The sequence below is a fragment of the Amphibalanus amphitrite genome, unplaced genomic scaffold (genome assembly GCF_019059575.1).
Source record: "Amphibalanus amphitrite isolate SeventyFive unplaced genomic scaffold, NRLGWU_Aamphi_draft 000050F_arrow, whole genome shotgun sequence".
Taxonomy (NCBI): domain Eukaryota; kingdom Metazoa; phylum Arthropoda; class Thecostraca; order Balanomorpha; family Balanidae; genus Amphibalanus; species Amphibalanus amphitrite.
Genome location: NW_024881546.1, coordinates 110,097 through 137,503, shown reverse-complemented (window position 1 = coordinate 137,503; position 27,407 = coordinate 110,097). Strand labels below are relative to the sequence as shown.

At 45.8% G+C, this 27,407-nt stretch overlaps 1 protein-coding gene across 1 annotated transcript; it reads left to right on the top strand.

The window, feature by feature from the left end:
* The first annotated feature begins 547 nt into the window (after positions 1-547).
* On the top strand, positions 548-27,388 carry LOC122377784. The gene is made up of 3 exons (XM_043358201.1): positions 548-784; positions 1,098-1,367; positions 27,363-27,388. The coding sequence occupies exons 1-3, from the start codon at positions 580-582 to the stop codon at positions 27,386-27,388; spliced, it is 501 nt and encodes a 166-aa protein (XP_043214136.1). The 5' UTR covers positions 548-579.
* Positions 27,389-27,407: the final 19 nt, after the last annotated feature.

Here is a 27,407-nt window from a genome sequence, read left to right as displayed (position 1 = left end):
ATGCGTGAGGATATGTTAGTACCGGTGTGACTGCCATCGGATGTACCAGATTCGGCGCAACGTGTTTTATTGGGTGGTTGTTGTGGTTGTATAACGCACAATGCCGAAACAATTCTGTTGTGATCCGTTTAAGCGGCACAAAAAAACGCATAAGCACCGGGTTAACTCTTGCATCGGAACTTTTAATTGATCGAGTTAATGACTCTCGCGTAGAACGCGGCGACTATCTTTGTATAACGTGCAAGATTAAGTTGACTGATGATCCAAACAGCCTTCCGGCTGAAGAAGTTGCAGTCCCAAGTTCCGGCAGTGGGGTCAGCGAGGATGAAAGCCCGTCAGCAGAGCACACCGTTGCTGTGGTGGACTCCTCTGAGTCTGATCCAGAACACAATCGTCTCGATGCGAACGCCTTGATGCCGATGCTCGGTTTATCGCCTCTGGCAGGAACCAGTGAGTAAATGTGTGTTATCTGTTTGAAATAATAGCATCTTGGGTTCATGAACATGGGTGACAGACACCATCGATGTGGTGACGGCCGTGAACAAACGGTACCTTGTTGGAAAGGGCTGGGAAGAGCTGATGCGGTGCGGCGCGGAGGTGGGCGGGAAGGTTCTTCGACCCAAGCTGTGGTCGGAGACGCGCTTCGCTCCTCACGCTGGAGAGGTTTTCACCGTATTCTGGCGCAACCTGGAGCTGCTCTGCAGCCTGCTGGAGAAGAAGCTGGCCGAGGAAACCCGTCCCACGCAGCTCGCCGAACTGCGAAAGGAGCTCGTCATCCTGAAAGGTTAGTGACAATGACAATTAAAGTCGTAGAAGACGCTTGTTCGCTCATAGCTGGACTTACTATCCAAATCATAAGCGATTTTTGGTTAAGAATTTGAAGAATTTCTGTAGTGCAATGTCATCAAATTCATAATTAACTACAATTCAACACTGTTGCATCGTAATGGCAATTGGTAATTGAAATAGCTGTAGGGATATTTTAACTACGGAAAGAATTTAATATGAATTCAGTTGTTCGCAATGCTACGCGAACTCGTATTTCCTGATATTTTAAGCTCCCTTGCTAATATATCGCCCTTTTGTTCTTCTCACAGATGAAGGATTTCGGGTTCGTCTTCGAGCGCTGGAGGACATGTATAGAGTACTCGGGAGCGCCAGCAAGACGCCAGACCGTGCAGGGCACACAGGCTCTGCCGTGGGAGCGGCAGGCGAGCCAAGAGCTGGTGGTGGAAACCATCAACAACATGAGGACGACGCTCATCGCGTTATACCCAGCACATCCGAGTTGCTTCTCTTGAAAGAAAAGACAAAGCTGTGGCCCGTGCTTCTGAAAGGACAATATCGACCGCCAGCTGCAGAGATCAGTAGTCTTAGTGCTCATTGTTGGCATATTGCACTGTGCTGTGTGCGTGCCTGATTCCAAGAGCAGCACTAAACACCACAGCGTTTTTTGTTGTTTTTAGTGTGGTGCCCCATTAGCTCATCCTTCGAAGAAAGACAAAGCCTCTTGAAAGCTTCTATTCACGTAAAAGAAACTGGTGTGATAAAATCGTTAACGAACGGGTATTGGTGCTCCGTAATTACGAACAATGCCTTTCAATAAATGTAATGGGAAAAACGCCCCAAACGTGTTGCTTGTTCAATTGACAATGCATTAAGCTTTCACATTTTCAGGTCTCATTTTCAGCTTAATCTACAATTCATAGATAACGCCGCGTACACATTGAGACAAACCAATTTCTGGGAAGAAATGAGCGTATACACATTTAAAATAAATCTTTTTGTCAAAGAAAAATTGCGTGACAGGGTCAGCGTGTCATTCGAGGCATGTGACAGCGTACGAGATTTTTGCACCTCTGACCCCAGGTCACGAAATTAGTCGAAGGAGGTCATGACGCATATCATTCGATTCGGCAGGTCTTCCCGAGTCCATAGGTGGCTTTCCCGACTCGCTAGCTCAATTTGATCGGGAGTTATTGACGAAAAACTAATATGACCCTAATGACGTCATAAATGACGACACGCAAGGTCAACATTGCAAAAGTGATGCATCAAACCTTGCAAGGAGTGCATCAAATCACGATTCTGTGTGCTTGAGGTAGTTGGAGATCGTTCCCGGCGCCAGATTAGTCAATGGGGAAAAATGAAAACTGCTAATTGACTTATAATTGTGAGGTCACGAGAATGACCTGACCTCATATGACCTTTAGGAAAAATCCGAGATATACAAGTTGTGAGACTCGTAATGGATACTGGATCCTGCAAGTTCAATTTCCCTGTGAAAGCTCCTCTGGCAGTGAGGGCGTTGCGAAGTTGCGACATTTAAGACCGTGCAGAGGTTTACTTATGACGTCATAGGTCACCTGACCTGACCCGAAAATGCGGTTGGTGTCAAAAGATCCCGCTTGAATCAAAGGTCAGGTATACCAAGTTTCAGCTCTCTATCGCCAGCGTGTTTGGAGCTATCGTGAAAAAAAAAAAACCTATGGGGGGCGGCAACCCCTCCCCCGACGGCGAGGGTTGAGTTTTTTCTGTATCTTAAGGACTAATTGTCAGAATGCAATGTAGCTTACATAGCCGTCATCCTTGCAGCTGCAAGCTCATCTTCTGCCAGCTACCTCTAGATCACTCCGTATTTAAAAATCGTCGGTCAGAGCCAAACTCGCTTCCACACTTTTCACAGCGGTTCTGGCGAAGCTGCATCGATTACGACTCACCTTGCTAGTAGGTTATGGCGTCAAATGATTTATTATTATGACAAAGTGTCTTAGATACAGAGTGTCCCAGAATTACCTAATCATTCATTTTCTGGCTAGAAGAACGATTGCGCTCGATTCTAATGATATACGAGAATCATAGTTTCATAAGACATTCCTTAGCCATCGAACTTGGAAGACTGTGTGCTTTTGGTGACCGGTCACGACTCGAGCCAAGGCCCTAAAACATAAGGTTGGACGAAGTTTTCTACCAAAAATGTACTAGAATAGCGCACGAGTCAAAGCTATTTCCGTTGTTTCTTTACAAATATGTCGCAAACAAGCTTTTTCTGTAATAATTCATTATTTCGAAGTTAAGCAACCAGTTGCTGTAAATTCGATAAGCAAACACTTATTTTTATATAAAAGCCTAGCTAATATAGTCCAACTCTAGTTGAATAATCAAGTAGCTACTAAATTTTCCAGATGTGACACATATTGCGCACTTCAGACACATGCGTTGCTAGGGCGTTGCTAAGGACTCTTTCGCATGTTTTGCTGCCTGGTTTTTGTTATGAAGTGAGGGAAGTGAAGGCTTTTTGATTTTTTTTCTGGTTTTATAGGACCGTCTCAATTATTTAACTTGACATACTTTTCTTGCTTTTTTATCCGAGGCTTTTTCAATAATTGATAGATTCCAGCGTGGAAATAAAAGGGCGAGCAGGCCACAGAGGTAAAAGCAAGTCAACTGATAGTGAAATAAAAGGTAGAAGTGTATGTTCCATTAGAAATTTTATGTGATGTGATGGAACATGAAGCAACAGGTTCAGACGCAAAACCACCAATTAAGCAGAACCAGCAAGCGCCATGCAATAAAAAAGCAGTCATGGTTACGTTTGATTAGCTTTCAGAAAACCTTGGAACTTGGAAGACGCCAGACGGTGAGCAATCAAGAGATCTTACAAGACCAGTAGTTACTTGAAAACGAGAGCCGCTAGGAAAATCAGTAGATTCTTCAATGGCAACACATCTCAACATCTATCTAGCAATTATTTGCACCAGCGAGGTGCTATCATTGTGTTTTGTGTCAATAAATAAACAAACAAAATAATGCGTCTTTTTCTACTGAAAGTAATTCCTCCAAGTGGCAGGGGATGAATGAGAGAAGGTGAAAATGAGGTTTTGAGGCGTCCCTGTCCATTGGACATTCGGCCGCCTGTAAAGAATCTGTTTGCTAGAAAAATATCGAATTGCTAGAATTTTGATATTGCAAGTGCTCATTTACTTTAATTAAGTGTGTGAGTTCTAAAATTTTGACCTTTAAAGTGCTCGGTAACGCGTTGTGGCTTTCTTGGGAGGTGAGTGGGATCCTGGGACCTACTTTACCTACTGTTAGAATAAGTTTTACGTTATAGTTACTTTAAAGGGTTGTTAAGATACCACTTTGTCCTCCATCAAGACAATAAATTCGATTTGGGATTAATTTTGCCATGGTGCCGGCACATGGCCTACTCTTCACGAACTACACCATGGGTTCTTTATCGTGCGGGTTAGGAGGCAATCCCCACACCCCCTCTCACGCCGGGTGTCGCGTTCACCCTACAAAGCCGGGTGGTGCATGGGCCTAAATAATTATTGTCTGAAGGACAAGACTGCATGGCCATTTAACAACTTTGAAGAGGTGAAGACCAGTTGGCCTCTCTTAATTTTGAATCTCTCCTGTCTGCGCGTGACTGGCACCAAGCTTGGACCAGCGCACGGCTGAGTGGTGTGGTGAATGTCGGCCGGCGTAACTGGCACCAAGCTTGGACTAGCGCCCGGCTGAATGGTGTAGTGAATATCAGCCGGCGTATCTAGCACATGAGGGATGAATGATAGAAGGTGCCTACCTAATTAATTGTCATCATATTCATTCAATAGGGTTGGTACCTATCTGCATGCTCTGTATGTTTTGGTAAAATAAAAAAGCTCAGAATTTTTAATGATTTAATTTAAAATCACTTTGTTAAAAAAATGCCCAGTTAGTTCAGAAATTAATTATTTGTGGCTGAAAACAACTTGCTTCTGATTGGTCGGGCTAATCATGACGTCACATGTAGGTATATAACTGTCTGTATATTTGGCGCAGTTGAGACATACATTTTCTATGTATTTTCCTATGGTAAATCGGAGTGATTGGTCGTGTTTTCAGTGTCTCTTTATTTTGCGCTGGTATTGCGTAGCTAAGAAGTTTTATCAAGAATGGCATATACTAAAATGTTCCTTTAATAATGGAGCTTCAATATCTGTGAGTTTTATTGGCAAGCGAAAACTGATTTCGCTGTTATTTTATCTGGAAATTACTCATTTTTTTAGGTCAATATTCAAAATATTTTACGGGAACAAGTTGGCACTTTTCTTGATTTTTGCACTTAAATCGCGTGCGATTCAACTGTATTGGAACTTGCAAAGAAGCTTGGTGATTAATTAACTGTGTTGTTATGGCACTGTTTGCAAAGCATGGATAATGAAACTCTGTGCCAAAGACTTAGCTACATAGCAATGCCTCAAGTAATACGCAGGAGGGTCGAGGGACAGAATTCAGAGTCCGATCGAGAAGAATCGGTGCAAATGCTACGAAGACCAGGTAGCTCTGATACAATAGCTAGTCGTCTCACTACTCTCACTCCATTAGACCAGCTGATTCCTGACAGCACCGACTCGGATGCAAAGATGGCGCTCATCTTCCAAGCCAGAAACCAGTTCTTTGATGGAAGATGTGATGCTGCCTCTGTCTCTGCTTTGTTGGCCACTTTGGACGGGGCGGAGCTCCGCTCCTTGCGTGAGCGGTTATTCGCCTGTCATCCAGAAATAGTTCCTTCGTTTGCTGGCCGTTCCCTGATTAGGTGCAATACGGGGAGCTGTAATCAGGGAAGTAACTTTCCATATGAAAGGGGTGCAGGTGCACCCTCGTCCCCCATCCACTAGAAGTGCACCCCCATAGGCTAAGCGGCGCCCCACACGCCGCCCCACACGATTAGCTCTAGAGCAGATGGCGAGGGTGATTTCTCGGCTACATTCCATCTCGGCGTCGTGATGCTTGTGGGCTTGGAAAGCGTCCAGTCGTGTGTAGGGTAGTGTAGGGGTAGAGTTGAGTTCAATAAGGTCCTTACATTTGAAAGGTTTGAACAACCCGCAATCAGCACAACATACCACAAGTTAAATAAAAAACTACCAAACTCCGCCCAACTAATATTAATAAACATTACAGCCAAACTAATGGCCTAAATAAAAATATATCTCAAATCCTAACAGTTATCGCGGGTGATGGCGCCATGAGTCGCTATTATCCAAAACAGATGCAAATAAACATGTTTGCATGTCCTATGTATGTTTGTTTTAAAAACGTTGCAGCGGCACTGGGAACTGCAGTCTTAGATCTGGGTATGTTTGGCATCTGCAACTCTTCATATACACATTAACCCTATTTCGGACGGGGAGACCTTTCAGGATTTTCTTGTACAATTGCCAAACGCCGCGAGACATTCAGCTCATATTTGGTGACTTTTCCTAAATGCTCATTGCGCACATCTCAGTAAAAAAAAAAAAATGCCGGGTCAGGTCAGGTGAGGTAACCAGAGCGGGTTTGTTGACCCCACCTCAGAAAAAGTTTGCAAACACGTCAGAGCTTGAGTTTTTCACAAAGTTATTTCCTCTCATCAAGTCTTCAAAACAGTACCTGCAGTATGTGTCGTTTGTATATCTCAGAATTTTTGATCTGTGACCTGAGGTTAGGTCAGAGTCGTGACCTTTACATTGCAAGCCTATGGAAAAGTATTGAAATGCGACCTGCACCTCGAGTAAACGAGTCAAAACCACCCAATTCTTTAAGAATTATGACAAATTATATTATCTGTAATGATCCAGGTGCCGTTTACTGACAGGGACACCGGCAGGGGTTATCTGAGCCGAGATCATGTGAGGTGATATCTACCATACATCAATGCTCACAATACTTACAATATTGACAATGCTTTTGCTTACAACACTTACAATACTTACGATGAGACCAGCAAGCACTCTGCCGTTACAGTTCTAACTTCTGTTTCGAAAAACGACGTTACACACATTCGCTGCCAGCATAACATGTATTGTTTGACAGTAACAAAATACAGTTGACATCTGAACCCCAAACGGACCGCCATGCACTCAAATTTTATAACCCTGACCGGTCAGGGGGCGAATGGAGGTCATTTCCTGGGCATTACACTCAGCCCTTGCACAAAATATCTCACCTCACAGTGATCATTACAACAATAGCACCGACTTGATAGTGGATTTCAAAGTACTTGCATCAGCTCTTCCTGCTATTGCAGACGATCATCTCCTCAGGGTAATGTTGTTCGGGACAAGATCGAAGATCGTTTTCGGAGTTTCATAAGTGCTACTGCAACAGCCTGGCACAAAACAGGACTTGTACGCTCTTCTCTGCACTTTGCCCTTCAGTATATCACAAAAGAATTGTTTAGAATCCATCTCACGCTTCTTTCACAGTCTCCCTTGCCACCGTAGGGAGTAGATAGATTGCTGTTGCTGGTAAGTTAAGGCACGGTAGATAGAAATTACCTCGGTTCTCAACGCCTTAAGTTATTTTCATAAAAAAGAACAAATAAATGATCAATAAGATGACAGGAATGTAAACATTTTAATCGTAAAGTAGTCCAAATATTGGAATGAGCTTTTGCTTTTCAGCATCCTCCCATTCATCATCTTTATCATTTGAAAATTCGAGGTACATAAAATGTTTATCACGCGCTCATGTTAAGTGGGAATATAGTACACGGCAGACACATCAATTTTTGACACTGAACATTTCATCCGTAAATGTTTTAGCATAATTTAAAGTTAAAAACGGCGCGAATGGCAGAGTGAAGCAAACAACATCTTTCACCCATTGATATAACATGTAATCTGTGGTGCGCCAGATGCGCCATTATTTGTCAACCGCAGAAGGTGACATGTGACGTAACAGCATCAAGAGCATATTTTTCAAGAACTTTTCAAAACAAGTTTCCTATCTTTCTTCCCCCATTTCTCTCAGCTTATTGATTTTATGAGGCAATGGTATGCACCATAAATTCTGTGAAAATAGTTTGATCATTTTCATGCATTCTTAAAAAATCGAGTTCCCAACCCCATTGATAGGCAATTCAGGGGCATCGATCGGCAGCGCCCTTACTGCATGGTACTGCGGATCGTCGATGGGTTTCTTGATGACTCCGACTCTGACTCAGACTTTCAAAAATCAACTCTGACTTTGATTTCAAATGTCTGCTCTGACTGACTCCGACTCCACAGCCCTACACTGTAAAAAATATTGACTAGCCCCTCGTCAAATGATTCTCAACGCTAAATGTCGGGGGTACAGACTAGTTTTGCATCCTACTTTTGACACACGCTGCGAGCCCCTGGCTTGTTTTGTGTTCGTCAGATGACAGTTACCAGGTGTCGGTTAGTTTTTACCACGTCCCAAAAATAGCTGGAGCGTTTCTGCCTTGTTTTGGAAGCAGGTCCTCGTTAATGCTGTGTATGATAACAAAGTACCTAGTAACAATAATAACGAAAAACAATGTCAAAACGAGGGCGGCTTGTTTAGTGACGATGCTCAAAAGAAGCATCGTCTTGTTCCTACTTAACGAATGAAGCTCAAACTAGGTCAAAACTAACGTATTGCTCAACTCATAGTCAGATGACCAGCAGATCCTTCGCCGCCCAATCCAGTCATCGAATTTGCCAGCGAATTCGTTTGAAGACCATCATATTATTAAATATCGGTGGTCTTCAAACGAAATCCCTTACCAGTTTGATGACGAATTCATCCGGCCCATTCCAAAAACGCTCAAGATAAAATGAAAGTGTATTTCTGAAATAATGTGCTTTCTTGCAATGCACCTTTCGTATATCAAGCGAACCTTTCACTTCCAGCGCCCGTTTACAGTTATCAATCGAATCAGAAGCATGCACATACCTATCGATAGATCTGAACCTAAGAACACAGAAGACATTTTGTAGAGTAGGTACCTGTCTGAGCCTATGCAGTGGAGCCCGTGAGCCGCCCAACCGCAGCTGCCTCATGAACTTGATGATAGGTCTGAACCTCAGATTGGCCAGAGCTTGGCCGTCAATAACCAGCTTATTTATATCCACAGTTGTAGTGACTTAGGGTTTGGAATTTGCCAAACCTAAGTTTTGATTACCAAGAGAAGTTTTGTACTTCTTGCACTTGCCTTTTCTTCATAACTTTGGCGGAAATCGTCGTAGTGAAACTTCAGTGTTCCGTTAGCTGTCGGTTCTTGAGAGAGTTGGCCAGGCCGGACACCGGGGGCGGCTCCACAATTTTCGAAAAATTAAACCTAAGTCCTATTGCACTGCATGGAGAGCAATTCATTTAAAATCGCTCTTGTTCCCCCCCCCCCCTCGACAACTTTGCAAACGTCTCTGCGCGATTTGGTTGAGAATAATGGCTTATGGCAAGTTATTGAATCAGAACGTCGATCACTGCAGGTCATATATCGGCAAGCAATTCTTCATAACTAGACACTGCACAAATGGAAACGATACAGGTTTGCCCAGTGATAAACACTCGCACTTCACAGACGCGTGCACCCCCGACCGTTAACGCGGCACGGCACAGCGCAACTGGCGCCGGGAAGCCGGGAACGCATTAAGTGAAGGATTCACAAGTGCGCAACTTTATTGCGAACAATAAAAACCTACCGCAAACGATTAAAAAAAAAAGTTTTAGGGCAATCGGAAATACAAATGTATTGACTTATAGAAATAAAATTGTCATTCACCTTCCAAATAACCCAACAATTTATTTGCCGTAAAAAGTGTCTGGAAATGGAAAGTTGCAAACATGATTCAGCAAGTAGGGAAACGCAGCAGCTACCTGGCGAATAATCTCAGGCTGGTTTGGTGACGAGTGCATTGCTACGGCTTGTTCCTCACCCTTCACAGATTACTATGACAAAACTACCCCTAGTATTTTGATCATCCTGAGGCTGGCTTTCACCTAATAATTTGATGAGGGTCTTCCTCGTTTCGGATTAAGGCGAAAACAAACGTCAAACAACCTTGATAGTTAATTCAGCACTTCAAAACAAAGGTACACCTAGGGTATCATTACAATACCGGATCATAACGATCTGGATAGTTCTCAGCCTGTAAGCTAACTAAGCGGTAACTAGTCAAGTGGTAGGTACCAAAAGCATTGACAACCTGGTGACTGTTTCGAGACCCTTGTTTTGACACATAGCTCGTCAATATTTTTTACAGTGTAGCAGGTCTGCGGAGGCAATGGTTTTTGGTGACTCCGATTCCGACTCTGGCTTTCAAAATCGACTCTGACACTGACTCTGGTCAGAACTGTCGACTCCGACCGACTGCAACTCCGACTACGGAACCCTGAAAGGTCTGCGGAGGGGATCGAATTTCGGTGACTGACTCAGACTCCAGGCTTTTAAAAATTACTCTGACTCCGACTCGACGACTCAGGTCAGAACTGTCAACTCCGACCGACTTCATGACTCCGACTCCGGAGCCCTACTGGCAGCTATCACGCCAGGGAGCTGCAAATCGTATGTTCCGTGGCGGTTTATGGCATTAAAGTCGATAATGCGGCTGAATCGCACTATGAAACACACTTATTGGCTGCAAGAACCACGAACGTTAGCGCATCACCACTGGAAAACGTGACAGGTTATCGATTAATTGGCCCTGGATTTGGATAAATAACATGTTGATGATCATATTACTGTTACAGTTAGTATGCGAAATCCGTTAGTTTGCAACGCAACTAGTTTCGTTGCAAACTACCTGACCGGCCAGGTAGTTTGCAACGAAACTAGTTCCGTTGCAAACTAACTGACCGTCCAGTTAGTTTGCAAACTAACTAGTTAGGATGCAAACTACCTAGGTACGTTGCAAACTACCTAGTTACTTTGCAACGGAACTAGGTGTGTTGCAACGAAACTAGTTGTAATGCGAAATCTACGAGGCAGTGGCTCTATTTGTCGGTTATATTCAACTTCTATGTAAATCTTAACAACGGTTGTTAAAACAAAGCTGTGTTTTTCTAACGGGTGACACTAGACATAAGACGGGTGGTCACATTTAGGATAGAAACAGTGAATTAATCGGATTCGACTACATAACGTTACGATCACTGGCGGATCCAGAGGTGGGGGGCGCCCGAAATCGCTCCGCCATCCACGCAGCGCCCGAAAGCGACCAATATTTACTTATTATAAGAATGAAACGAAAACTGAACAACTTTTATAATCAAATACTTGTTTTAGACTGCACAGCCGTGTGTAAGGATTGGAATCAAAATCCGAAAGGTTTTTGGAATTAGGTGAAACTTTTTTAGGATTATGTCTCCCGCAACGTTTAAGACCATCTTTCTGGAACCGCTAGTGATCATCATAAATGCGTAGACATGTAAGCGGAAAGAAAGGTTCTGCTGCCGATTTCGGAATAGAGGAGACCCGGGAGGTATGGGCCCCCCGAAGGTATGGACTAGTGATGTCAATTACGGAAAATCGTGATACCGATACCAAACCAAATACCAACAATACCCATGGAAAAATACCGAAACCGAACCGACTTGGTAATTATGAGGGAAATGCCAACTTTTTACCAAATTCTCAGCCTCTTTTACATTAGAGAGGATTCATAAAACCAATAAAATACCAAATGCGTTCGCCTTGAAATACCAAATACCAAGTTGGTATCGGTTTGGTATTGGTATTCCAAAAAGTTGGTATCCGATTGACATCTCTGGTATGGACCATCGCAGTTTTGAAGAAGTGTTGCGTATTTTTACACCTTTGACCGCGTAAACTGGTAGCAGCCATTCCGTTATTCAACCCACTTACCCACGTGATTTCCGAAATCTTCCTCATAGTCATAGTCATAGTCATAGTCATAGTCATAGTCAGGTTTATTAAGAGCTCCATAAAACATGGCTTTTCTGCCCTCCCGTCAATACAAGTTGTAAAAAAGACGAACACATAAACTATCTAAAAATATGTCCTAAAATAGCGCTCATCAAACGTGTACACGAGTCACAGACGATTCATGCACCCAGCATTCCAAACAGACACGGCTCTGTACGGAAAAGTACGTTTTCCACGCTCGGTCCTTACTCTAGGGAGCTCCAATTGACCAGCGCACACACCGCGAGCGGACCTGACTGACACCTCAGAGCGACTGCGCACTAGATCGGCCAACGCCGGAGGCGCCCCGGACGACATCAGCCTGCGCAGCATGGCCGCGTCCCTCTCCTCTAACATACCGTCAAAACGCCGCCACCCCAACGACTCCAGGGCGGGAGTGACGTGCTCACGCCGGGACAAGCCAGTAACTATACGGGCTCCAAAATTTATAGCCTTTTGCACTCGCTGGCGGAGAGTAACAGAACAGTCTTCCTTGGCAATGAGCGGTGATAAAGCGTTTTTGCCCTCTTCGAGTAAAATACGGTACATACAAAAACAAATCGTGATAAATTTGAACCAGGCTCGTTTTGTGATGTCAGACCAGCTCTAACATAAAGTTTAAAGCATGCAAATTAGGACTGGATAGACAATTTGAAGCGCAAGATTATGAGCTGAGATGCTACGCACATTCTGGCGTCCTAACCGAGAGGTTCGGTGTTCGGGCCACCCACCCCCGTTGATCCTAAATCAATGAAATGATGCTTTCATTGAATGTCCTCTTCAATAAATTTTATTTTTGCCGCGCAAGGTCGAACATTTAACTAAAGATTTCATTCGAACAGAAAAAAATATTATTGATCTTATTTCGTGGAGCATGATTGAGTTTACCAAAATAATTATGTGCCCAAGTGATATCCATGAAGTAAGCTGTTGGCCGCTTATGCGGTGGCTCTAAGAGAGATCTAGGTAGATACCAGCTAGCTACGAGTATTGTTCTCATTGTCGAGAAAAGAATATGAAACATAGCACCGGCCCATACCTCCCGGTGTATTTTGATGGATCGAAAAAGCGCGTGATTTATTGAAAGTTATCTCGAGACAAAATAATTGGTCCCAGATGCCTAATATCAGGCACACTGCAGGCGAAAAGCAATTTCACGTACACAGAGTGAAAAACCGGGTCTAGCCACTGCCCACTGGAAGAAAATTGTCTTTACACAAAACCGGCCCATACCTCCCCTATTCCAGAACCGCGCCGCTGACGAGCTCCTCCTCCACAACCAATCAGTCTGTGACGCAGTCGCAGCCTGCCCTTTGATCATTGGCTGTTACCGAATGGCCCGGCACCGCTAGGTCACCTGGCATAGGCAAGTCGCAGTAGGAGTCGGCCGTTGAGACAGATTCTTGATCGCACGCACAACGGGCCATGGGACAATACAGTTCAGTTCTGTTCTGAAAAAAAAAATCAAAATCGCAAAATTCCCCCCGGAACTGCCCCTCCTCTGGATCCGCTAGTGATCGTCACATTATGTAGTCGAATCTGGTTAATTCACTGTTTCATCCATGAATGTGACCACCCGTCCTATACTCTTATGTCTAGTGTCACCCGTTAGAAAAGCACAGCTTTGTTTTAACCACCGTTGTTAAAATTTACATAAAAGTTGAATATATCTAACCGACAAATAGAGCCACTGCCTCGTCGATTTCGCATTACAACTAGTTCCGATGCAGCACACCTAGTTCCGTTGCAAAGTAACTAGGTAGTTTGCAACGTACCTAGGTAGTTTGCATCCTAACTAGTTAGTTTGCAAACTAACTGGACGGTCAGTTAGTTTGCAACGGAACTAGTTTCGTTGCAAACTACCTGGCCGGTCAGGTAGTTTGCAACGAAACTAGTTGCGTTACAAACTAACGGATTTCGCATACTAACTGTAACATTACCACACATTTACATTACCATTTATCTCAAGGTTGCCCTTCAGGCGGCTCTAAACTACGGCAATTTCCCTATCTTCAACATGTAAATGCCCTCGGGCGTCCTCGTGGTGACGTAGGCATGGGAGTGCCAGGTTGGTAGGAACTAGACTTCGACGCCCCCTGACTCGAGCCAATTATTATCCAGAGTCAGCAAAGAGTAGTTAGCCTAGGCCACCAGAAGGCAATTATGGTGAATCAAGTGCCGTTTAACTTCATAAACGGACTTTCGGAGATTTGGGGTATCTGACCTAAAACATATGGCAAATTAAACGGAAAAGCAGCGCAAGTCACTGCAATTCAGCAAAAAAAAAAAGTAAATTGAAACACACTTTGCGGTCTAAAGAAGGTATTCTCTCCTGTGAACCGCCCGAAAAAAGGTCCACGCATAGTCGTGTTTCAGCGTTCTTTTTTCTTTTATTTCAATGAGTCTCAGTGAACGGTGAAAAAAATGTTATGCTGCTCTTCCACAGCCATTTGATTTCAGGAACCTAACTGGATGCCAAATCCCCCCCCCCCCCGTCGACTGGTAACGTCTTGTCCAGAAGGGCTCTTCTCCAAGCATGGGGTTATGGCGGTATCGCGCTCCGTTGTGATTTCACACGCGGCACGCACACTGAAACTGGGAGCTGACTGGGATTGGCGCTCACTCAACATGCATGGCAATTGTAGGCTGTGCCCGTAGGACCTACGGGGTAGGTGGCCGCTATAAAGCTCAATGTAATGCCTAGTTTTCCGCTCCTTTTGCTAATTTTTGGTCTGAATTTTCAACTCGACGACCTAGCTCAAAACCAATTGTCGGACCCTGAAAATAAGAGAATAACGACTGAAGAAAGGCAGGATTTAATATATATATATATATATATATATATATATATATATATATATATATATATATATATATATATATATATATATATATATATATATATATATATATATATATATATATATATATTGCATATTTTGATATATATATATGCATATTTTGATTTCGCAGTCTGGGTCATCAACGTTACCAACAGACTTCAACTTATTCAACACCCCGCGCCTCTGTCGGTTTGCCTCAAGCTACCCGCACTGGTAGTCGTGATGGATGTTCTCTCTGGCGCCCTGGGGAATCACCGGCCAAGGAGGAGAAACGGATGAAAAGTGTCAATTGCCGTCATTATCATCAAAAGATGCCTTCTCAACACATAAACCAAGGGCCAGAGACTTACCGATAGCCGTTATCCACGTTCCGTCGGCCACCTTTGCTGGATCCCGCAATTCACAACACCAAAGACGCGCACAATCCACCACCCATCACTCCCTGGCGACAACTGAACAGCTGATCAGCATCAATCAAATGCGTGGCGCGTAGGTGGCGCGCGCTTTTTGACCGTTGCGTTGCCATGACAACCGTCGCTGTCTGCTTGCGACGACGCCTGGCTGACTCGAGTTTCAAGTGGAAGTCGGCTACAGCCGCGGTGCTGTGACGGACCATGCGGTTCGCGTTGGATGTGGGGGGGGGGGGGGCGGGGACGGGGGGATGGATGTGGGCGGATGTGTTGGGACATGACATGTAAGGACCTGTTTAAACCAAGGGCGGATCCAGGAAAACTCCAAGGGGAGGGTCATGAATCGAAGTGCTGAATCGCAGCTGAACGTGCTGAATCGCAGCTTCAGTGGACTGAATGTGTCCGAGAGTGATATAGACAGAGCTCACCGACTGCAAGGGGCGAACAATCGCGTAATAGTGCGTTTTGTCCGTTCGGGCAGAGGGAGTGTTCGCGACCAGGTAATGTGGCGCCGGCTAGAGTTGGCCGGTAAGAATCTGTATGTGAACGAGAGTCTGACTCCTCTTCGCAACAAGATTTATCGCAGTCTGCTAGACGCGAAAAAGGAGAAGAGGATACATACAGTGTTCTCGCGCGGCGGCCATGTTTTCTTTAAGCGGGAGAAGTTCGCAGTGAGTGAGAGGGTCGAGTCTCTGGACAAGGTGCGTCAGCTCGGCTTCTCAGTGCAGGACGACCCGCCACCGCGGAGCGAGTCACGTGACGCTTGGCGCCCTGCACGTGATCGGCGAGGGGCGTCGACCCGCTGAGAACTGATGTAGCGGTAAGCGGCGGCCGGGGCTGGTGGACTTATTTGGCGCGCTGCCAAGACTGTCGATCTGTTGAGTTTTCGAGTGTTTTGCTTTCTTGAAGTGTAGTATCATGATCTAAGCTACTCTGTGGCATGGGAGGCAGAACTTCGTGACCCCCGGACCCCCCCCCCCCACCTCATGTTCTCCCCGCCCCTTCCCGCCGGCCCCACACGCGGAACATTTTTTGCCGTTTGAAGGGAGATTCATTCTAGTGAGTTGAATGTTTTTCCTTTTATTGGCCAGATATCCCGTTAGACTTTGTGTGTTGCGTTGTGTATATCCATCTGGGGATATTGTGTGAGGGGAATGGTGGGGTGTGTGTGTGTGGGGGGGGGGGGCTGCTAAACGGAGCGGCGGACATTTAAAGTATTCGTGTGGTAAGAAGATGTGTTTAGTTGGTATGAGGCCATTTCATTGCTGGCAGTAACTGGCTTTTTCTGGTGGCTTTCTTTTCTGAGCTCGTGAAATGACTCTGAAGCCGAAGCCAGCAGTCGTGCTCATGAGTTGGGATGTTATGATTATGTTGAGGTTTTTGGAACATTATTACTGCTCACGTGAGTTAAGATATAGAGACATTGTGCATGTATTGAGAGTATTGATCTCGTACATTTTAAGATTCGAGGGTCGTTTAGCTTGCGATGAGTAAGATCAACAGAAGGTGCATTAGTATTGGGAGCTTGAACGTCCGGGGCATTCGGCAAACAGAAAAGAGACGGGACGTAATTGACTTTTTAAGAAAAAGTAACTATTCGGTAACGTGCTTAATTGATACTCATGTCACAGAAGATTTAATAGATGTTGTGCGTTCCGAATGGGGTAGCGAACTAGTAGCCAGTTACGGAACAAACAACTCTAGAGGCATCATAATATTAATAAATCGCAATGCTGGGGTAAATATTTGCAGTACTCTAGTAGACCCGGGGGGAAATTACGTGATAATAAGTGCTGACTGTGAAAATTTTGGAAAAATTAACTTGATAGTGTTGTATGGTCCTAATGAAGATAATCCCAATTTTTATAGGGAACTTTTCACAAAAATCGAATGTTTGCCAGAGGATCCCTCCGTCTTTGTTGGCGATTGGAACATGGCATTAGATCCGGCAAACGACACTAAACATTACAGGCGAGTGGGAAATCCAACTGCTAGGAAAGTGGTACTAGATTTCATTGAATCTGAACAAATGTGTGACGTATGGCGCCAGCTGCACCCTACGACGAGGAGGTACACATGGCGTAAGCCAACACCGCTGAGACTAGCTAGGTTAGACTTTTTCCTGGTTTCCCCGGAACTGATGAGCATGGTGGGAACCGCGGATATCGAAGTTGGATACAGAACTGATCATAATTTGGTCTCACTAACACTTTTGTCCCGCGCAGCTAGGCAGAGAGGAGGTTTTTGGAAGTTCAACAATTCTCTCTTGGATGACAACGATTTTGTGGAAATGATTCGCAAAAGTATAAGAGAATTCAGGCGTCAGTATTTGCTGCCAATATATAACCCCGTCACAATGGATAGCGACGAAGACGCAGTCCTTATTGTGAATGATCAATTATTTTTTGAAACTTTGTTGTGCCATTTAAGAGGATTGAGTATTCAGTATAGTGCGAGAAAGAAACGGTTATCAACGGAAAGAGAAAATAAATTAATTAGTGAAATTGTAACACTGGAACATAGAGTACAGAACGAGGGGGACAATGTTAGTTTGAACGAGCTTTATAATGCCTCTGCTGAGTTACAAGAACTTCGTAAGAGCAGGATGAAAGGCGTTCTGCTAAGAGCAAAGGCGCGATGGATCGAGTATGGGGAAACTCCATCTCGTTACTTCTGCAGCCTAGAAAAGCGGCAGTATACGCAAAAATATATATCTTGTTTAGAGGTAGGTGGGACTTTGATTTCAGATCAGGAGGAGATAATGACGGCTCTAGTCAGACACTTCTCGGAAATTTACAAACGTAAAGAGAGGTCGAAAAAATTACAAGATATAGAACATTTGTTGGGAAATAATACGATTCGATTGAGTCACGAAGAGAAGAATAGCATTGAGGGAAAAATATCCATCTCGGAAGCATCGCAGGCGGTGAAAAGTTTACATAATGATAAATCCCCTGGCCCTGATGGGTTTACTGCGAATTTCTTTAAGACCTTTTGGCCGGAAATTGGGTACCTGGTTGTGAGATCCTTTAATTATGCGTTTGAAAACGGCCATTTATCGGTCACTCAAAGGCAAGGACTATTAACTCTCATTCCTAAACCAGGCAAACCAAAGACATGTATGGACAGTTGGAGGCCAATTTCATTACTGAACACGTCTCAGAAGATATTGTCGACAGTTATTGCTGGCAGATTAAAAAAAGTCATGGGAAGATTAATTAACATGGCTCAGCTGAGCCAGCCATCCCAAATGGGGCCCACATGGGCTGGAAGTGGGGCATCTGGGCGAATGTGGGCTGGGCTACATCTGGGTATGTCATGGGCGTCCAACTGGGTCCCAGATGGGCTAGATGTGCTAACTTTACGTGCTGGACTTGGCCAGCGCCTCCACTGTGCCGCTACCCTGCCTGATCTGTGCCGCTACCCTGCCAGACTCCTGATCTGACAGCCGCCTGGGCACACCCCTGCCCGCGTCCCTGCGAGGTCGGTCGCTGATACTGTGTCGCCGGCGTTCGTTGCAGTTGGTGACTATAAATAGACGCAATACGGCGCTGACGGACCGCCAAACTCTTCCCCTTTGTCACAATAGGTACGCATCCACGCTTCCGTTCTCTACCAGCCGCCTGCCGCCTTCCTGCAGTGGTAGCGTAGTGTAGTGGTTAGGGTCCCCGCATCATGTTCCATAGGTCTTAAGTTCGAATCTCTGGGGATCTAGTGAGAGGCAAAGGGTACGCGGTTCTCCCACGTGTAAACACATTGCTTTTTGGGATTCACGCGGAAATAGTGGACGACATAAGCTAGGTACCAAATCCCAATTAAATTCCATGTGCGCTTTTTGCATGTGTCCGTCTGAGTCCCAACTGGGAAAGCCCGTGTGGGACCCATATATATGCATATATCCCAGCTGGGTCCCATATGGGCCCCACTTGGGCTGCCCATGTGGGTCCCAACTGGGAAAGCCCATATGCGGGCTCAATACGGGCCCCAGATGGGTCCCACATGGGCCCCGTCTGGGGTGCCCAGATGGGACCCAGTTGGACGCCCATGACATTCCCATCTGGGTCCAAGGTGGGCAGCCCAGATGGGTCCCAGTTTGGAGCCCACTTGGGGCCCATGTGGGCCCCACTTGAGAAGGCTGGCTGGGAGAAGGGTTTCATGAAAAATAGATATATTGGAGATTGTATCAGAACTGTATATGATATTCTGTGGGAAACAAAGAGAAAGGAAAACAACAAAAACGTTCTCTTTTTATTTGCTGATTATCGAAAGGCTTTTGATTCTCTGAGCCACGAATTTATCATGGAGACTTTGCAGTTCTTTAATTTCGGGGCGGATATGCAGCGGTGGATTGCCACAATGCTCCGGGATGCTTCATCGTGCATATCACAGAATCAGATATCTACCGGCTTCTTTGAAATTGCGAGGGGCTGCAGACAAGGGGACTGCTGCTCGCCCTTGTTATTCATTCTCTGTGCAGAGATTTTGGGTATATTGGTACGAAATAATCGTCTCATAAAAGGATATATCTTTAATCATCAAGAGATTAAACTGGAACAGTATGCTGATGACAGCACATTCATACTTGATGGGAGCCAGAGTAGTTTCAGGGCTTGCTTGAAAACAATTGCTGAATTTGGAGCGGTTTCAGGGCTGTCCCTAAATCCACAGAAGTCGGAGCTTTTATATTCAGGTCCGGGTGAGCCGCCATCCTTTATCACACAGTCAGAGTTCTCATGTGTGCAGGACAGTTTTCGTTACTTGGGAATCATTTTCACCAAGGACATGCATGAAATGGTAGCAGTCAACTTCAAAAGAAAAGTCGAGTCAATAACAAACATGCTCAAGGGCTGGCTCCGACGGCGATTAACTTTATACGGGAAGCGGACGGTTTTAAAGTCACTTGCTTTGTCCAAGCTGACGTACGTCTTGACGGTACTGCCTAATCCTCCAACTGCGATGACTGATGCACTGCAGAAGCAGTTTTTCCGATTTTTGTGGGACAACAAGCCAGACAAAATACGTCGGTCCCATTTGATAACGCATTATGGCATACCCTGCGTGGGAACGTATGGTAAAGCTATGAAACTTGCTTGGGTGCGACGCTTTTTGACCGTAAAAAATATTGTGGGACCGCAAGTGGAATTGGATAGGCTACTAAGTAGCGGTGACCGTTATATGAACAAGTTTGGCTCGAATATGAATCCTTTTTGGAGTGATGTATTTTCTGCATATGATGAATTCAAGCACGAGCTCGTAGTTGAAGCAAGCGATGTTTGGCAGATTCCCATCTTTTTATCTTCCAAAATAGTGATAGGACGGAAGCCCTTTTGGAAACGTAAACTTTTCGACGCTGGATGTAGGTCAATAAATGATATTTACAGTTCTCAAGGAGAACTTATGTCCTTTGAAGAATTTAGGAGAACTTATCCTGGGTGTTTGAACGCTTTGACTTTTGAGACATTGCGATGCTTGGTACAGAGAATTTCCATACCAAGTGAATTCGGAGGCAAAAAGCCAATAGGACCGTTCATCCACCCGGCTCTACTGCAAATATTGAACGGCGATTGCAGACAATATTATGATGCCTTACTGAATGTGAGATATAAGAAAACAGATTCACCATTACCTAGTCAAATTAAATGGAACTCTATTTTGAGTTCTAACATATTTTGGGGGCATATATATTATCGATACAAAAGGTGTTCAAAGAATACAACTTTGATATGGTTCCAGGACAGAATTGTTCACCGAATTTTGACAACAAATACCTTTGCATCGAAATTCATGGACGTCAGCGACTTATGCACCTTTTGTGGTAGGGAAAGAGAGACGATACAACACCTAATGGTAGCTTGCGAAGAAGTGGGTGCGATGTGGCAATCGGTGAAAGATATGATACGTGACCGATTGAAGATTACGCTGGAATTGAACCCTCAGGAAATCATATTGGGATTTGATCCAGCTTTGTACGAATGCCCTAGGGAAACCGCAACAGCGATCCAGCGACTCATTTTGATAGGAAAATGGTACATATATAGTTGTAAGGTTAGAAAAGAAAAGCCAAGGTTTGTGAACTTGTTACAAAAAATGAAAATTCTGACACAAGCTGAATTTATGTACGACCATGACAAGAATGAAAGGGAAATTAGAGTACGAGATATTAATATGGTACTGTGCTGTAACCAAACATGCTAATGTAGTGAGCATCATGTATGAGCGTTGGAAAATGTGGTAGTTGTGTTGTAAAGAAATTGTGTAATAAAGAGTGATGAAAAAAAAAAATAAAAAAATAAAAATAAAAAATGAATCGAAGTGGTGCCCCTACCTATACCCAAAATTAAAAACTCAACGGATTTCGTCCACTTCATTTTGGTGGTGCCCCCATTTTCAGTTTTTTTTTTTTTTTAGTCAGTATCTTAACTCTTAGCCACAACCACATTTACCAATTGTAAGCAAGTATATATGAATGTGCTATGTGTATATATGTTGTGGACGCTGAGTAGAGAGTACTTACCAGTAACGTTATCAGGTAAGCAAATCGTTGTCAGTCCGACGAACTTGACCCTGGCGTCTAAAGGGTCTGTCCTTGACACTTCAGGCTTGTCAGCAGGGGTGGAGAAATATGCCGAGTTGGGGTTGCACGGGCGCAGCAAATCCGCCGCCGCCTTAGCGGTGACCTTGACCTCCACCGCACGGTGCGGCTCCAAAGCCAAGCCGGCGCAGCCGGCATGGAATTGGAAAGGCTCGTGCTACCCCAACTCGGCACAATTGTCCACCGCTGCTTGTCAGGGGCACCAAAGTCCTTCCAGGGACACCACAAACCTGTCAGGGGTACCTACGGCCTTGTAGGGGCGCCACAGGCCCGCCAGGGGCACCACAGGCCTGTCAGGAAGCAGGGGCACCACAGGTCTAGCAAGTATACACGACAGGCCTGTCAGGGGCACAACGGGCCTGTTGGGCCCATGAGTACCCCTAGGGGCAGGGGCACCACAGTCCTTCCAGGGGCACCGCAGGCCTGTGAGGGGCACCAGCGGCCTAGCAGGGGCACCAGTCAACACAGGCCTGCCAGGGGCACCACAGACCTGCCAGGGGCACCAGAGGCCTGCCAGGAGCACCACCGACCTCGCAGGGGTAACTTAGGCCTGTCAGGGCCCAGGGGCACCACGGGCCTGTCGAGAGGCACTTCAGGCTTTTCAGGGGCACCATAGTCCTCTCCGGACGCAGGGGTAGCAGGGGCACCAGAGGCCTGCCAGGGGCACTACAGGCCTAGCAAGGGCACCACTGGTCTATCAGGGGCACCACGAGCCTGTCATAGCCAGGCATCTCAGGCTTGTCAAGGCCCAGGGGCACCACAGGTCTGTGAGGGGCACCAGCGACCTAGCAGGGGCACCAGTCAACACAGGTCTGCCAGGGGCGCCACAGACCTGCCAGGGGCACCACAGACCTGCCAGGGGCACCACAGACCTGCCAGGGGCACCAGAGGTCTGCCAGGGGCACCACCGGCCTCGCAGGGGCACCTTGAGCCTGTCAGGGGCACCACGGGCCTGCCGAGGGGCACTTCAGACTTTTCAGGGGCACCAGTCCTCTCCGGGCGCAGGGGTACCAGCAGCCTAGCAAGGGCACCAGAGGCCTGCCAGGGGCACCAGCGGCCTAGCAAGGGCACCAGAGGCCTGCCAGGGGCACCACAGGCCTAACAAGGGCACCACGGACCTGTCAGGGGCACCTCAGGCTTGTCAGGGCCCAGGGACACCACAGTCCTTCCAAGGGCACCGCAAGCCTGTCAGGGGCACCAGAGGCCTGCCAGGGGCACCACAGGCCTAGCAAGGGCACCACAGTCCTTCCAGGGGCATAACAAGCCTGTCAGGGGCACCAGAGGCCTAGCAAGGGCACCACAGGCCTGCCATGGACACCACAGGCCTGCCAGGGGCACTACCGGCTTTGCAGGGGCGCCTCAGGCCTGTCAGGGGCACCACGTGCCTGCCGGGGACACTTCAGGCTTGTCAGGGGCGTTACAGTCCTGTTAGGGCCCAGGGGCACCAGGCCCGTGGTGTCCCTGCTAGGCCTGTGGTGCCCCTGGCGGTCCTGTGGTGCCCCTGTCAGGACTGTGATACCCCTGATAGGCCGGTGGTGCCCCTGGCAGGTCTTTGGGCCCCCGGGCCTCAAGGGGGGGCCATGACCCATGTGACCCCCCCCTTGGATCCGCATCTGGTTTAAACTCATTTTGGTTTTGCTGCTTGGCTGACCTGCTGTCTGTTGTTGCGCTGTTGATAGAGCATTGAGCATAAAATTATGTTACCCATCCCTCACTAGTTGTTAAATATATAGCGAGCTATCTGCTCTTTGGAGTCATATTAATATATTATTTCCACAAGTAACAACACAATGAATTTTTTTAGGGAAGGGGCCCAAGGGGACGGTCAATCCTCCCGGCTGACTGGGAGTTAATGGCTAATCCCATCGCCACCCCAGGTATTTTCCTCGCGATCGTTCAAAAACCCTGCACGATTGAGGACTGGCGGTTGGTAGGCATACTTGACCGTGAATTTAATCCGCATCTTGTGGCGCCAACCGCATTTTCGTTCGGGTAAGGTCAGGTCACCGACCTACGCTGGCGGATCCAGAGGGCGGCAGGGGCTAAAGCCCCCCCCATTCGAAACCCGACAGAGACGGCAATATGAATTAGCCCCCCCTCCCCAAAATGTGCTGGTATTGGTAATTAAAATGATTGATTGCTCGTAAGTTCCAACCTTCGATAGTGATTGAAGTCTCTTTAGAAATTCCTTTTCGCTATTAAGTTGGTAGTGATTTGGTAGCTATTCAAGGATGGAAAAGTGGCGCCCAGCTCACTTTTAGCGTCGGAGTTTTTGATCACGTGACTTTCATGGTTAACTTTACGTTTTTCAATGTTGTAAATTAAACGGAAGTGTTATACATCAAACTTGTTACATTTACGATGTTTTTAGCAGCAATCGTGTTATTATATTTGAAAATTATATTCTGCAAAAAAGAAGTCACGTGATGTTACCAGATTCTGTGTTAGGACAGCCTACTCGAGCTTCGATTTTGAGTACTTTTTAGCTTCTCTGAAGCAAAGTAATGGACGTTTTCAGATAGGGAAAGAAACACTGAATCTAATGAGGGCAAGATTTAATCATTTTTTGCACTTCTTAAGTGAGATATCCTGGAATGAACTTTGGACACTGATAATTTCGGTCCAGTGATCTTAGTATATTTAGAGAGAATCATTTAACATTTTGTAAATTGTGAAGCACCATTGGCACCTTTTGCAACATAACGGGCGGGGCTATAAAGCTTGCAACAATCCCTATGTAAATGGGGCTGGTGTAACGTGTTCGCTACCATATTCTAGTTTGAACTAAAATATCTAGTTTATTATAAATGAAGAGTTTTAGTAGTAAAAATTAGAATAATTCCACAGGCGATGGCTAATTCTTCCTTACATTAAATGTCCAATATGACCCTCCGGTCGCCTTAACCCTCGCCCGCACATGCCATTTTCCCATCCTAGAACGCACATGGGGGGGGGGGGTGGTTGCCACCCCCCCCCCCCCGCGCCATTTCGTTCCTGTTGGAGATAGAGCTTAGCGGTAAAGACCAAAAAGATTCTTTGGGAAGAGACGAATCCAATGATACCCAGTTTTACCTTCTCAGGTCAGTCATTGACCTTCCAGGTCAGGTCAAACTAAAAAATGTTGCTGTTTTGGGTCACCGTTGGATATCAAGTGCGCTGCTTATCAAATACCGATGACGATGCTGTTTTCTGGTGCCAAGCCAGCTAGAACCTCTTTGTCACACTACCCGACCAGATTTTTGCTGCTGAGGTCATTTCAGGTCAAGGTAGGTCAAGGTCAATTATATGTGTTTGTATGTCTGTGTGTGTCTTTGTGTATACTGATGTGTGCACCGATTGTTTTTGGGTCCATATTACATGAAATCATGATCTGAGAAGCTTTTACCAAAAATGCAGTCAAAAAACTTCACAAAAAGTAAATTCAGCTTGCCTAAAACGCAATTATCTTAGATGACCTAGGTTGACCTTGACCCTGACCTTGACCCCTGTACATCGTCGAACAACATGTTCCATGATAGGTGGGAGGTAAGACTGGCAAAAAAGGCCGAAATCAGGGTGTCAAAAGCTCACAAGGCCCATGGCAAACGCAAGATGTTGAGAACTGGCCATTTGGGTCATGACATGACCTGAAAAACAAGGTCATATCTCCGAAACAAAAAATCACAGAAACTTGAAATTTTCAGTGGACATCCAAAAAAGATAGAGGAGCAGCTATACGAAAAATCAGCCTTCTAGCTTCAAAAATGTTCAGTGCAGAGCAGAAAGACTACCTGGGGGGTGGTGGCAACCACCCCCCCCCCCCATGTGCGGGCGAGGGTTAAACCCCCTGCTGTGGGCTGGGTAGTCACCATCCGACTAGAATAGCTTAGCTTCCATTTAGAGCATATGCCCCTGTGCGTTGGGGTTTACGACTTACGTTTCAGAGCTCGAATAGCTTGTCCCTCGAGACGGGCACATCCAGGGGGTGTCGAAGTCTAGTAGGAAAATCTGGCAAATTCCCTGCGTGACGTCACGTCGGGGATGACCGACGGCACCTTGCACTGAAAGATACGGCAGAACGGCTATTTTTGAAAAATGATTAAAAATACTTTTGTGCTGTTATGACGCATAAAACGCTTATCAGCATGTTCCTCATCATGTGATAAAGGCATATCCGTGGTCGAAAATAGCTGAGCCCCTCCCAATTTCCAACCACCGACCTCATAAGCAAAGGATGTAAGCGTAATCCTTAAGGGCGACTTTCCTATACATATCCGTACATATGCGTCCTTATGGAAATCGGTAGTGTGGCGATTGGCGACGCGCGCGACATCTGTGTGGCGACCAAGTGGCGACTGTGGCGACACCTGGTGGCTGCTTTTCTGCTGTACGAAGGCATTGGGGTTTTGCCAGATGTGGTTCCTACTGCTACACCACTATGTTGACCCAATACTAGAAAAGTTATTTTGCTAGTAAAAGGCAAGCAAATTGAAAGTTGATTTATAAAATTGCTTATAAATGATTACGAGATAATAATAAAGAAATTTTGATTGAATAATTATTTAAATAATCAACCGTGAAACTATATTCTGGTAGGTTTAGTAGAAATAAGTCCGTGCAACCTTGTATTTAGGGCCTTGGGCACATCCTTGTCACTCCACTTTTGATGACATCCTAAGGGGACCTCAAGACAATAATGGCGTGGTGCGCCACAATCGCTCCCAAGCTACTTGCCAACAGCAGCCATTTTTCAAAATATTATTTTGAAATTAAGTTTTAAATAATGAAAATATTGTAATGAAGTTGTAAATTAAATCTAAACCTTATCTAAAATCTTACTGAAAAATGATTTATTCATGGTTAAAATATAAGCTCGATGCGTTTTCACGTTGCTTCCCTGCACTGCTGCAGATGGTTTTTAAATAGTCTATCTTCAAAACTGGCAATTACTTAGCATATTGCTACTCCTAATTGTCGCTAGAAAATTAGTTGGGCTTTCCACTGACATCAACGGTTGAGCAGTGTGTCGAGAGCGCCATAAATAATCTTCAAATGAAGTTAGTCATTTCTACGTTGCAGAGGGATGGAGTATTTATATACACTGTGGGATGGAGTACCCCTTGCGAGCATCAGGGGTGACGTCACTCAGGATCTGTTTCTGATTGGTCGGCGGGCGAGTGACTGTATGCACCTTCCATAGATGGCCTTGGGGGAGGGTGCCCAGACCAATCTGAAGAAGTATAGTCACTCGGCCAACCATTCAGAGGCCGATCCACAAAATAAACTTAGCTAAAATGAAAGCGTATGATCCAAGGCGTATGGTCAGAAAATTAGTTCACATAGAAGCTAGCCATACTTCTATTGCCCTCGTTGTCTTAGAGGCTAGAGCGCAGGTAGCTCTCCAAGTAGTTCAGGGCGTCGAAGGACCGGCGACTACAATCGGTCGTCACTGGGGGGAGGGTTTAGAAAAGATGCGACAGCCCTGCAATCTCTTCGAATGTTTCCTCAGCCCGAGCATCTCGCAGTGTCCACCTGTCATGCACCATAGAGATCATCGCCGGGCATCGCCGGAAGTGGGCCTCATGGCCTCACGTCTTCCATGCCACAGCCGAGGCATGATGATGCATGCTTCTGTAATCTGTATGTATAGCTTTTTGTACTCCATTCGAAAGCACGCAGAGGGCGACATGGAGCTGAAGAGACCTTATGTGACTTGCTGAATACTCGCCCACGAGCTCCGTGGGAATTGAACCGCTGCTTCCGTTGAGAGACCTGCCTGGTTTAATATAAGGCAGGAGCACAGCGAGACCTGTCACGCAGCGTCGCCGCTTTTAGGTTTAATCTGCGTCGCCGTTTTCCAGTCGGACGCAGCGTGGGCACGGAGTAGCCAAGCTTCACTTCCACCC

What these genes read in the sequence shown, in the direction of transcription:
- LOC122377784 (XM_043358201.1), top strand. Translation starts at nt 580, where the DNA reads ATGCGGTGCGGCGCGGAGGTGGGCGGGAAGGTTCTTCGACCCAAGCTG. An exon ending in GGAGCTCGTCATCCTGAAAG is followed by an intron (nt 785 to 1,097) that starts GTTAGTGACAAT and finishes TTCTTCTCACAG; the next exon opens with ATGAAGGATTTCGGGTTCGT. An exon ending in ACCGCCAGCTGCAGAGATCA is followed by an intron (nt 1,368 to 27,362) that starts GTAGTCTTAGTG and finishes GCCGTTTTCCAG; the next exon opens with TCGGACGCAGCGTGGGCACG.